This window comes from Chrysemys picta, chromosome 9 (genome assembly GCF_011386835.1).
Source record: "Chrysemys picta bellii isolate R12L10 chromosome 9, ASM1138683v2, whole genome shotgun sequence".
Lineage (NCBI taxonomy): Eukaryota > Metazoa > Chordata > Testudines > Emydidae > Chrysemys > Chrysemys picta.
In genome coordinates, this window is record NC_088799.1 from 49,607,683 (window position 1) to 49,621,151 (window position 13,469).

The window sequence follows — 13,469 nt, forward strand, 5'->3', positions numbered from 1 at the left end:
TCTTAGCAAGTCATTTCATTATAAACTTTTCCTCTGGGCTAAAAGCAAGGTGGATAGAGTAATATTTACTCTTTGGCACTAATGTACCTTTTAAGCTACATGCCTCTGAACCCCACTTCTAAAAGTAATCTGGTCCTTTTGATCGCCCTCACTGGCTGATTGCTGTACTTTGCATCTTTCCTGCCAATCCTAAATAGCTGACTGGCAAAATCAATGGCTGAAATAGAAAGCAATCTGCCAGTCACAAATGCCTCTCCATCATTTACTGCATTCAGAGTTTTTAAGTCCAGAAGGGGCCATATGATAGTCTAGTCCAGGCGTTCTCTCAAGCAATTTTTTCATGGCCTCAGAGTGCAGCCACCAACTCTTGCTGGTGGCCGCTCTGGCAATTCTTCCTAAAACACTTAATTAACTTTAGGAAAAACAAATAAATATGCACATACACACACCAAAATCATTGTAATTTATTTATGTAGGGCTTTTTTCAGACTCAGTAATAAAAATAATGTACAGTTGTCTTTATTCTTTACTGGACCTAAACAAAATAGCTTTGCACATTCTTGTAGTTTTTTTTGGCATTTATTTATTAAGGTTTGCTAGCTAGGAAGGCTGTTGCTGTGAAAAGTGATACATACACAATAGTTTTCACAGCAGACTTACTAGCTAGCTGGGAGGCAGTGAAACGTGATAACCAAACATACAAATATCGCTTTTCATAGCAGACTTACACAGTGCTGGCAAGCCAGAATTAAGCTGTGGATGGAGATGTGGGTAGGGAGGCAGTAGGGGCCAGGAGTGATTGGGGGGGGGGGGGGCGGGGTGAGCCCAGGGCTGGAGCCTGAAGCCCCCCAGCTGGGGGATGGAGCCTGGTGCCCACCACCCAAGGGCTGAAGCCCGAGCCCCACCACCCCGGGAAGGTGGGGAACACACGCCTGCTCCTCTGGCATTTGTGGCTCCAGCAGAGGGCAGGGCCCAACTCCTGTTGGCAGCCTCAGGGGAGGAGCCACTTCTTTCCCCTCCCCCCCATCACTATCCAAGAGGCTGTGGCTACAAGAAAAACCTCTGAGGGCCACATGTAGCCATGTTTGAGAAACACTGGTATAGTCTGACCACTTGCACAACACAGGCCATAGAATGCCACCCACTGATTCCTGATTCAAGCCTGTAATTTATTTGACTTCTTGTGCATAATTTAAAGAGGCATCCAGTCTCAATTTAAAAACAGTGATGGAGAATCCACCACATCACTACATAAATTGTTCCAATAGTTAATTACAGTCACTGCTAAAAAGATGTACCTACCTTTTGTCTGAGTCTGTCTAGCTGTAGCTTCCAACCATGGGACCTTATTATGCCATGTTCTGCTAGATTAGAAAGATCTCTACTATTAGAAATCTCTTCCCCATATAGGAACTTGTAGACTGATCAAGTTACTGCAACCTTCTCTTAGGGCTTGTCTACATTACCCGCTGGCACGACGGGCAGTGATTGATCCAGCCGGGGTTGATTCATCGTGTCTAGTCTAGACAGGATAAATTGACTGCCGAGTGCTCTCCTGTCAACGCTGGTACTCCACCAGGGCAAGAGGTGCAGGCGGAGTCAACGCGGGAGCGCCAGCCGTCGACTTACCATGGTGTCGTCACTGCGGTAAGTAGATCTAAGTATGTCGACTTCAGCTACGGTATTCATGTAGCTGAAGTTGCGTAACTTAGATCGATTCCGCCCCAGTGTAGACCAGGCCTTAGATAAACTAAATAGACTGAGCTTCTTTACTCTCTTACTATATGGCATGATTTCCAGACCTCAAATTATCTTGTAGCTCTTTTCTGAATCCTTTCCAATTTGTTAACATCCGTGTGGAAGCATGGACACCAGTATCCATTAATAGTCTCCCTTATTTAAATTCAAGTCAGAACTTGTGTTGTGTTGTTTAAACTTTCAAACAATGTTTGTGATCGAAGCTCCAATGTTGCAAGGTACTGAAACACATGACTTCAACATAGCTACTTCTGTCCGGAAAGCTAGACATCTTGCTGAATTGGCGCAGAGTGACTGTTACTTTAAAACTGTGAAACACTTCACTCTAATATGTAGGATACAGAGTTACTTAAGACAAGCTGTGCTTCAATGGTTTAGTATTTTATTAAAGAGGAAATACATACACCTGAAATAGGACACTCCTCGGTTACTCAAATTAGAACGTATAACTTTGATATCAGAAAGGTATTCTGTAAAAGAAATCTACCTAAGTCTGTGCTTGTGCAAAAGAAAACAAATCACATTTATTTAAGAAAGTAGTATTTTTCTGAAGTAGTACACACAGAGCGATCTGTTCGCGGTCTGGTTCAAGAACTGAACATAAATTTGAGAAATGTATTATAGAATTAGCTGTTAAAACATTTGCCCAAATCTTGCCTTTCCCTATCCCTAAGCACTCCACTAAAATCCATAGGGTTCTATAGGGTGTAATACAAGTTAGGATTTAGCCCATTGTGCTTAAGACTTTTAAACAGATCATGGTAAAGAGACAAACACAGTAATTACTAACCGTTTGGAAGGAAATGTATCCTGACACAATGATGATATGGAATCTGTGTCACCAGAGGATATTAAGTTAATCTTAGTCATGACTACCCAAATAATTTTCACTAGACACTATTATAGCCCTGCAGACAGCAGGCGTGTTTGCGTAAGTTCAAAGGAAGAAGGGATGTCTCCCCCTTCAGACTGAGGTCTCGGGTTACCCTTTTCAATATTCTGTTCCTACACCAAAATATAATTTGTAATTACTTCCACTGTTCTCTCCAGCAGGGCCCCTCTGACAATGTTAGATCCCTGAAAATACACTTAGTCATCAACAGGAAGAACCCCTCCAGGGGGCTAAATCAGCCAGGCAGGCCACAAGATGACAGATTTTCAGATTCTTCAGAGTCTCAAATTACATTTGAAGGATTATAATACAAATTCAATAGCATTAATTAAATTAATGTTTTCTTCTACCTATGAAACTCATGAGAATGCTTAAGACAGACCACCACCAAAGTAAAAACCGTGGTTACCCAAGAAAGGTAAATCCCATATTAAAAAAAAAAATCCCATTTAAATAGCTTTTTCTACAATCTTCCTTTAAATGTCAACCAAACAGCATGTTTCTTGAAGTGCCTGGTAAGACTGTATCTGCTCATGCACGTGGGCCGAATTCCTCATCTGTTTAACAAGCATTGCACTGTTTATATACTTCATCAAAATTATAAAACCTATTATTTCTCCTCTCAAAGTGTTATTTTAGTCAAAAAGTACGTTACTTTATATAACAATTCATGTTAAATTCCTACCACACACACTGTAGTCTAAATATTTTCTAAAGGTGTCGATTACAAAGTATATAAAAATTACCAATAAGTCAGGATACAGTGGTAAAGATTTTTCCATTCTACAACATAGAGTAAGAGATTCTAGTATTGATAACTAAATCTGTACGTTTATATATCCTTATTCTCTCCAATAATTTTGAAAGGTAAATAGCAAACAAAAGAATTACAGCAAGGCTATGTTTACAGTCAGAAAACAGAACTGTTATTACGACTGTACCTAACTGGTTCAGTCATACAGAACTTGTCAAAGAACAACAATACATTTAGAGGTTGTCAAGGGACTGAAGCATGTCAGAAAAATGTTTATTTTACCATCTTGCTTAGGTGTGATTTAGAATCCATCAGTGTCTAACTGTTGAACTGATTAAAGAGTACCACTTTATCATTCTCCAGCTAAAATGCACACAGACAAACTAAGGTGTCACAGACATGTATTTCTTAATAGCACAACTATTGGTAACTGTAACCCAATATTGTTTAACAACTCTATAACAAATACATGTACATTGGGCCTTTAAAATCTTAGTTAAGGTAGATAATCCTTGTTTATCAAGATTTTCATCTAATCAGTGCCAATACATTTAAATTTGGAGGAAATAGCATAAACACACTTAGGAGATCAAATCAGAAAGAAGGGCTTGAGGAAAAGTGTTAGACCAATTAATCATTTTCTGTCCTGCAACTCTTCACCCCAATCTGTTGTCTTTAGCATTTGCCTTAAAGTCAGACAGATTCAGACCCGGTCTTAGCAATGGCAACAGTTTGGACTAATTAAACTAAACCCTAATCAAACCAAAGATGATGCAAATATTCAGACCGATAAAGGGCAGAACTGAACTATTTGTTCATCTATCCCACCCTTCCTTTCAATGCAGGATGGTTCTTCACAGAACATTCGTGTTATTTTGGAACCATTTCTGATTGAGCTCTCTCTCCTTTAGCTGTCACTTCACAGCTAAATCCGAAGTGGCCTTTTTTACAACCGAAATCTCCACCTAAAATAAAAACAAACAAAAACTAGCGCCGTTCTTTTTTGTTTAAGTCAGAAGAAAGAATGGCTGGCTCTGGCTAAATGATATATTGGCAGCAAAACAATTCACTCATCAGTGGAGTTTAGCTCAGTCCCTGGCTTTTAACTTAGCAGGAGCTTAGCTATTGTGGATGCATTATGCATAGCCTGGAAGAGGGTAGGAGGCACTTTGCACTGCTCTCTCACCAGCTGGAAGAGGGGGAACGGATAGGGTTTGAAAGGAATCACAGCACACCCCTTTCTCCAGTGCAGATATCGGGAGAGCCTTTGGCAGGAGGACAGAGGAAGTACCTCGGATCTCCAAACTGGGCATAGATGTATGCGTTTGTGTGACAGAAGGAGAGAATAAAGACTTCTCGGCCATCAGGCCAACTGCATAACCTTCCCCATGCTGCTTTGTAATACCCCTGTGCTGTGAAAGTACATCATAAATGTCCCGATAGAAGAAAACAGCAGGAGGGTTCAATTCTTGTTACAATTAACTGCAAAGGAAGCGACCCAGACTAAGATAAGGCCCACTTTGTCATAAAAGCCATATAATTTTTTTATCATCACTTAAATGTAGAAATGTGAGTTCCGATTAGTGAGGGAGCACATTAAAATTAATTGGTAGAATTAGTTATTCAAATAACTAACTCATTGATGTGCAAGTCTTGTTACTGCTCTTCTGTGAGGAGGTTGAAAAGTCTCAAGTGAACTGGAAAAAAGGACTTGTCAGAAAGAAAGCAAATATAAATGCTATAAAAGCAAACATAAAAGTGTATGTGGGACTGATTCTAACACGGCATGTCACACGGTGGTTTCTATAGTCTCGATCACTTCCAGTTCACACTGTGAGGGCGACAGAAGGGGGCATTCGTCTGGCTCCCAACTGCTGTCTGGATTATAATCTTCTTCAGAACTTAGCTCTGCCCCCTCCTCAGTGTCCTCATCACACGACTCCATAAAGGGAACCCCAACAGCATTGATCCCAGAGTCCTCGGAGCTGGAAGGGGAAGAGCAGTGATCTATTTTTGGTTTATTGTTCTCTTTTGAAATTAAGGCATTGCGAACAGCAAGCTCCTCAGGCTTCATTTTATGTGGCGCAGCGGGAGGCTGCCGCTGGACATAGCACATCTTCCCATTGATGCATTTCACACGATAATTGTCGATAAAGAGGTCGGAAATTGTGCAGTATCGGGGGGAGTCAGGGGGTAACGGCAGCTGGAAGACAGGTGCAAACTTCAAGAAGTGTTCAGTGAGTGAGACCGAGATCTGAATGGTGTTTGTGGATTCCCTAGGTTGGATAGGTATTTCAGTGCTTGGAAGCTGTTCCACAGGAGTCATTGGCTGATAGACATATTTACCTGTAGGGAATATAAAAATAACCATTAAAAACCATAATTGCTACAAACAGATTATATCATTCTATTATTACTAGTTCATCAATAAAGAACAAAAATACATGGTGTTTCACCAAACTTGTTTAAAAAACAAAAGAAAGCAATCAGAAAACACCTATGAAAAATATTTCACATTAATCTTGACCTTTAAACAGGGATCAGTTCTGACAGATATTTCCTTTGATGAACTGAATCATTTTAACATTAATTAGTCTATTCTTTGCGAGTTCATTTTGTTAGTGTATTTTCATTTCCCTTTCTCTAGTCTCAAAACGGCCTCTATGTAGTTAGCAGATGGAATTTTAAGGCAGAAAATAAAGGAACTCCAAAGCTCTGGAAGTGCGGATGGCATTTTGATGATCTGGCGATGTAATAGGAAAATAGATTATGTTGGTTGTATGGAGGACTCCAATGCTGAACTGAACAGGGAGTCTGTAAAGCTATGCTAAAGAAAGAAATAAGGAGAAAACTAAAAACCAGTACTTTGTTATGAAAGACAAATCTGAGACTACCTCAAAGGACCATAAAATGCAGCATTTAGTTTACATAATTACCTTCTAAAAGGTTTAAGTCTTACTATGACTTTCACAAACTATAAAGCTCAATTACAGAACAGTTACAAGCACAAGGGTTATCTAAGAAGAAAAAAATAAGCTGTAAATTATTTAAATTTCCAATGCCAGAGCTGTAAGTAGGTAAAAACAAAACCCCCTTTTTGTACACATCTAATAGAATCCTTTGGGTATCCCAAGTGCTTTAGAACCTAGCAGAGCTAGATAAGCAGGAGTTAAGCAAACAAAGTAGTCATTATGTGCTTAACAACAGCTCAGACTGGGACAGCCACCATAGGTGGAGAAGGAACACTGTTTATCCTCCATCTTTTTTTCCCTAAAAGTACCCTGGACTCTAAGCTACCACAGCTGAGCTGTACGGACATCTGCATAACTTTTGTTCTCAAGGGGTGCACTCCCTACCATGAGTAATGGACTGTGTGCGCTCAGCCAAGCCTTGCTGTGCACTAAGAAGTTACAATCTTTTGATCCAGAGGCAAAGAACCATACAGGCACACATGGGCATATACCAGAGTGAATGTTTAAGTTTGTAAGCAAGCAATTTAATATCAAAGACATGGATTTTTGTTGCAGTTCCCCTCATTAGCATCTTGCTCTTTTTGACTGTCTAGAAGTCTCCCAGTCCTGTGGCTTAACCATCCATACCACTTTCTGTAGGGTCTCTCAAAATTATGATGAGCTCAGTATACACTGGAGCAGGGCTCCCCCCAAAGCAGGCCTTTGATGTTTTCACTGTCTGCCCCTAGATATTTCCTCTCCTGACTTTTAACTCACATTAGTCAAAACTAGACCCAAAAAACAGATTTCACGATGAATTTCATTTGAATCTCAAAAAAAAAATATCTCCCACTTACAGGGCACTGGAGCCTCTCTAGCTGGATTGTTTCTAGCTGTATTTAGTTTGATTTCTATATTTGCTTTGGGAATTTTTTTAAACATGGGCCTACCATAAGCCATTCTTTAGCAGATTACAGGTGGTTGCCTTTTGAGGCTGCTAACCAGGAGGGGCTTTTGAGCAAGGGGACTGTTTCAAAGTGAATGGAAGGCATTTCCTCTCATTCTTATTATGAAGATGTAGCTTAAAAGGAAATAAAGTTATTGGACGGCTTTCTGATGACGAGGTTCAGCACTGCCTAACATGGTTCAAAATGCAGATTTCGTCCTTTGAAAGCACAGGATTCTTTATTATTTCAGTCAGTGCAAACATACAGCACCCATTGTTGTGCACAGCAGAGACTTAGGACTCTGTGTGAGAAGTGTCAAACCACAGCAACCCCAACCGGCCAGGGCAGGGAGTGCCTAATATTGCCACCTCTAGGAGACACAGAGCTGGATCTAGTGACACAACATGGTTTAGCAGGTCTTGCAAATAGTCTCCTACCTCTGTACAAGCTGGGAGTCGTGGAGATTTATGTACATTTTAAAACTCTCAACTTTGCCTACGTCCTGATCATCCTTTTCAAAAGCCCTAATGCATTACAAGGGTGTGAATTATCACTAGGAACAGTGTCACACCAAACTCTCCTCACTTCAACCCCGTCCTGGTACCAACAGTGGAATTAATGACTGGATCGTTTGTAGCCATCCCAACACTGAGTGCTGTGGAGTGTAACATCAGATCCCAAGGCCACAAGGGACCATTGTGATCATCTAGTCTGACCTCCTGTGTAACACAGGCCAGAGAACTTCCCAAGAATCATTCCTAGAGCAGAGCTTTTAGAAAAACAGCCAAACTTGATTTTAAAATTGTCAGTGATGGAGAATCCACCAAAACCCTTGGTAAATTGTTCCAATGGTTAATTACTCACACTGTTAAAAATTTAATGTTTTATTTCCAGTCTGAATTTGTCTCGCTTCAACTTCCAGCCATGGGATTGTGTTAGACCTTTCTCTGCTAGACTGAAGAGACCATTATTAAATTTTTGTCCCCCATGTAGATCAAATCACTCCTTAACCTTCTCTTTATTAAGCTAAGATTCAAAGAGCTCGTTCTATTATCATTATAAGGCGGGTTTTCTAATCTTTTAGTCATTCTCATGGCTCTTCTTTGAACCCTCACCAATTTATCAACATCCTTCTTGAATTCTGGGCACCAGAACTGGCACAGGATTCCAGAAGCAGTCAAACCAGTGAACTAATAGATATTGGACATGGGCATAGAGACAGGAAAGACAGGGTTACCATACGTCCGGATTTCCCCAGACATGTCCGGCTTTTTGGTGCTCAAATCGCCGTCCGGGGGGAATTTTAAAAAGCCGAACATGTCCGGGGAAATATGGAGGCATAAGCCAGGGTCCGCTCGGCCACAGCACGATCCGCAGCGCAGCCCAGCCCAGCCGCCCCGGCTACATTGTAGCGAGCTTGGGAGGGGGGGGCGCAGCTGCAGAAGACGGCGGAGGGGCTGCTGCTGCCCCCACAGGCTGGGCGGACCGTGCACCCCAGCCGAGCCTGCAGGACCATTGGGAGGCCGGGCCCAGCCAGCGGCTCGGGCTTCCCTTGTGGGCGGGGACCCCCCGGCCACTGGGGGACACTTCCTGCAGCCCCGGCACCGCGGGAGCTGTTCCAGCAGGGACAGGCCAGGGAATGTGCTCGGCGGCGGCGGCAGGAAGGAGGTGGCGGGGAGTGCGGCGTGTGCTGGGGCTGCAAGGACCCGCGCCGCCCCGGTCGCCGCTGAGCCTCCGAAGCCCCCCGCCAGGCAGAGGTCACAGAGGCTGCAGGGGCGGGGGGGTGCAGGGGCTGCAGGGCGAGTGGGGAGCAGGGGTCACAGGAGCTGCAGGTCGAGTGGGGAGCAGGGGTCACAGGAGCTGCAGGGCAGGGGGTGTGAGGGGTCACAGAGGCTGCAGGGCAAGGGGGGTCGCAGAGGCTGCAGGGTGAGTGGGGAGTAGGGAAGCACTTAGCAACCCCCAACCAAGATCAGAGCGGGAGGGAGGAGGGGGAATGCGGGGTGCTCAGAGGAGGGGGGCAGAGTTGGGGCAGGGACTTTGGGGAAGGGGTTGGAATAGGGGCGGGAAAGAGGCGGAGTTGGGGCAGGACCAGGGCCCCCATGGAGTGTCCTCTTTTTTCAGTGTTGAAATATGGTAACCCTAGGAAAGAGACTGTGATACAGCTGCCTCCGGCATCCCAGATTTGCTTCTCTTTGATCCTTCTCACAGGAAGGATATGTCCCATTCATAGATTTCACATATTTGTGTTGAGATGGAAATCCTCACATACGATCAGATATCTGAGGCTCCCAGGCAGTGGGAAGAGACACCCTGGATGAAACAAGGTTTTCCTGCTCACTGATTCTAGGGGCTTGTGGGCATTCCAGTGCAGCTACCCATTGCTCTCTTGCTGCTCCCTGCTGCTTTTTTTGGAGACGGGAAGAGGGGGACTTCCCTCTCTCTCTGCTGTCAAGAAAGATGGTTTCTTCCCACCATACAAACCCTGAGTCCAGAGCACTCAGCATTCCTGCCAGCAGTTTAGCATCAGTCAGACAGAAATTGTGGTGAAACAAGCACTTCTGCAATTGCCCCAGAGTCCACTGCCAAGGGCTACCAGTGAAAATACAATGGGCTTTTCAGAAGAAATCACAAGAGCCAGCCTGAAAGTGAAAAACTAGTTTTGCAAAAAAAATCTACATTGTTTTCATTTAGAAGAGATCTTAACAGACCCAACGGAGGTTTCAAAAGTGTGTACACAATTCTGCCCCTGATATTTGTCATTCAAAATGACCATCACACTTTTAGTTTACCTAAAACCAGATTTTTGGTGAACAAAAATTTTCAATTGTGTGTTTAATAGGGTGTTTTTTAATTGTGAAAGGCACAAAAATTTTCAAAAACACTGATTTTTTGGTGAAAAAATTCATTTTCAAAAAAGGACTTTTTAAAAAAAAGAAAAAAACTTTTCATTTGAAAATATTGGCTGGCTCCAGTTTACACACAGTAGGTTTTTGTTTGTTTTCTAAAACCAACCACACTAGAAAATCAGGAACAAAGAACACATTTTAAGGTTATTATACCAAAGTAAAAAAAAAAAAAACCACTTCTACCCACCTACACATAGTCTACCACTACTCACTGCACTGTGTGTAATTCTGACAGACAATTCCATTGTGCCATCAATGTCTGCCCAAATAAAAACTTAGCGATTAAGTTTCCTAATGCATATACAAGCAAAATCGAACTGCTTTGTCTTGGTTATTTTTAGTTTTTTTCCCTCACAGAACAAGGACAGTGACTGCCCTTCGCTGAGTTTTCACTGCACACCTGGCTGGACATTTTACCATTCAGCAGGTTGAACTGATGGGAATACTGACTTCACGTGATGACCCCTGGAGAATTCGGAGTAGGTTCTCCCTAAGTTCTAACCCTTCCGGCCACTGACCCTGAATCCCTGGCTCAGCCACGGCTGTTAGACTAGCAGAAAGGCAAACTATGAGCCCAACATTTCAAGTGTATTATGTCCCCTTTTTTACCTGTGAGTCCACATTTCCCTACTCCTACCATACCAAGGTCCCCGGACTTTGTTGCCTTCAGAAAGAGTACCAACACATTCATTGTTTTCTGCTGAACATGGGGAAGAGCTGCTGACAAATGACCATGGTGGGTTGGCCATTCCTGACAATGCTGTTTAATAACCTGATCAATGACACTGTACATGACAGGAATCTCCATCTCCTGAGCTGTGAGCAGTATGGGGTCTGCTACTGAAAATGTGTTTCAACCCACCTGTCATAGGCAACGGGGGTGCCAGTAGCAGCTGCGAGGCTCAGGCTTTGATCTCTCTCAAGCAACCTCAGGAGCTCCCTTACTGGTACATTAGGAAGGGTCTCCTTCACCCATGTGCATGGCACTATGCACACCTGTGCACCAGTGTCCCACAATGACGCTGCTTTAACCCCATTCAAAAGGCATCAAATAGGGTTGCCAACTTTCTACTCAAACAAAACTGAACACCCTTGCCCTGCCCCCACCACTCCTCTGAGGCCCTGCCCCCCCCCCACTCACTCCATCCCCCCTTTCTTCTGTCGCTCGCTCTCCCTACCCTCACTCACTTGCTCATTTTCACTGAGCTGGCTCGGGGGGTTGGGGTGCAGGAGGGGGTGAGGGCTCCGGGATGGGACCAGAAATGAGGAGTTCAGGGTGCAGGAGCGGGATCTGGGCTGGGATAGGGGGTTGGGATGCAGGGGGGTGAGGGCTGCAGCTTGGGGTGTGGGCTCTGGTGTGGAGCCAGGGACGAGGGATTTGGGGTGCAGGAGAGGGCTCTGGGCTAGAGCTGAGGGATTCAGAGTGTGGGAGGGATGTGAGGGCTCTGCCTGGGAGTGCAGACTCTGAGGTGGGGACGAGGGGTTTGGGTTGTAGTAGTGTGCTCTGGGTTGGGACCAAGGAGTTCGGAGGGCAGGAGGGAGATCAGGGTTGGGGCAGGAGTTGGAGTGTGTGTGTGGGGGGGAATGAAGGCTCTGGCTAGGCGTGCAGACTCTGGGATGGGGCTGGGAAGGAGGGATTTGGGGTGATCTTGACAAACTGGAGAAATAGTCTGAAATAAATAGCATGAAATTCAGTAAGGAACAATCAACTGCACAAATACAAAATGGGAAATGATTGGCTAGGAAGGAGTAGTGAAGAAAAGGATCTGGGGGTTATAGTGGATCACAATCTAATTATGAGTCAACAATGTAAAATGGTTGGGAGGAAAAAAAGAAAAGAAAAAGCAAACATCATTTTGGAATGTATTAAACAGGAGTGTTTTAAGCGTAATTCTTCCACTCTACTCAGCACCGATAAGGCCTCAGTTAGAGCAGTGTGTCCAGATTTGGACACCACACTTCATGAAAGATGTGGAAATTGGAGAAAGTTCAGCAGACAGCAACGAAAAGAGATTAAAAGGTCTAGAAAAAACAGGTGAAAGTAAGCCAGTACAGGCCATTACGGCATACCAGTAAGAAAGTAGCCGAAGCATTCAGTACAAATGGGTAAAATAGGCTAGGTTTAACTGTAGTAATCACAGCCGACAGTGCTTTAACTTGGCTGTGTAATTGTGGCTCCAGTTCTCCCAGCTCTGTAATAAAATCACCGCCGCAAGAGGAATAGCTCCCAGCGCTGTAGCACTGTCTACACTGCCACTTTACAGAGCTGAAACTTGCATTGCTCGGGGGGGGGGGGGGGGGGGGTCAAGAAGCAATGGGTTTAAATTGCACCAAGGGAGGTTTAGGGAAATCTTAACTGTCAGGGTAGTTAAGCACTAGAACATTTTACCTAGGGAGGTTATGGAATCTCTGTCATTGGAGATTTTTAAGAACAGGATAGAAAACCACCTGTCAGGGACGGTCTAGATAATACTTAGTCCTGCCTCAGTGCAAGTGACTGAACTAGATGATCTATAGAGGCCCCTTCCAGTCTGAAATTTCTATGATTCTATGTCTAGTTCTAATAGTCCCATGGATTTCTCAATTTCTTATTTATGGCAACTGTCTCTGGGATCTTTGGGCCTGGCTGGTCCCTTGAGGTACCTTTGGAGCAACTGGGTGTAGTTTCCCTTCCAGTCCATTCCATGGGGTGTCATTATGATATCCAGATTAGTAGCACTCTTCATTCCCTCACCGCAAACAGTGGTTGTATGTATCACCTTTGCCCTCCATCTAGCAGTTGAGATGGCCTCACCTCTGAAGAGCTTTCTGTGGGATGGATTGGAGCGGTCTCCTTCTGTCATGACGGGTACCTTCAGAACCAGCTTGATAACAGCGATCTCCATTTGTAGCTCTTACTTCTGCTAGGCTTCTTTTCAGTTCTCCAATCTCATCCATTAAGTTGCTGACACAAGTTATTTTTTTTTAAATTGGTGCTGCTATCTCGTCAGTCTCTGGCTCACCAACAACAAAGGCCTGTTGTACTACATTGGGTCTGCAGCTTTTCCTCGTGCCTCTCTTGCTACTTTGTGTTTTTCTCTTTTCCTGCCAGTTACAATATTTAGTTTCTCCAAAAGAGCTTTACCTGTGACTGAGCCATCTCGGAGATAGTTCAGCCACAGATGAAGAGACTGTAAAGTCTGAATGTTGTTATTCTGCAGCCCACTGGAGACTGAAAGAAGGAACATATTTTGCACGAGGAGTGGGTTGTACTTCAGAGTG

The 13,469-nt window shown here is 43.9% G+C and overlaps 1 protein-coding gene across 2 annotated transcripts in view; it reads right to left on the reverse strand.

Annotated features, from left to right (window-relative positions):
- Window positions 1–2,118: 2,118 nt before the first annotated feature.
- The window catches only part of C9H3orf70 (chromosome 9 C3orf70 homolog), a 39,165-nt gene continuing 27,814 nt past the window's right edge, over window positions 2,119–13,469 (reverse strand). The window contains exons 1-2 of one of the 2 annotated variants that reach the window (XM_065556173.1): window positions 13,003–13,193; window positions 2,119–5,750 (exon numbers count right to left, since the gene is read on the reverse strand). In XM_065556173.1, coding sequence (XP_065412245.1) covers window positions 5,194–5,750; window positions 13,003–13,093 — 648 coding nt within the window. In that variant the 5' untranslated portion in view covers window positions 13,094–13,193 and the 3' untranslated portion in view covers window positions 2,119–5,193. Of the gene's footprint in view, window positions 5,751–13,002; window positions 13,194–13,469 lie in introns of those variants that run through there. The other variant, XM_005308661.4, reaches the window with a different exon arrangement.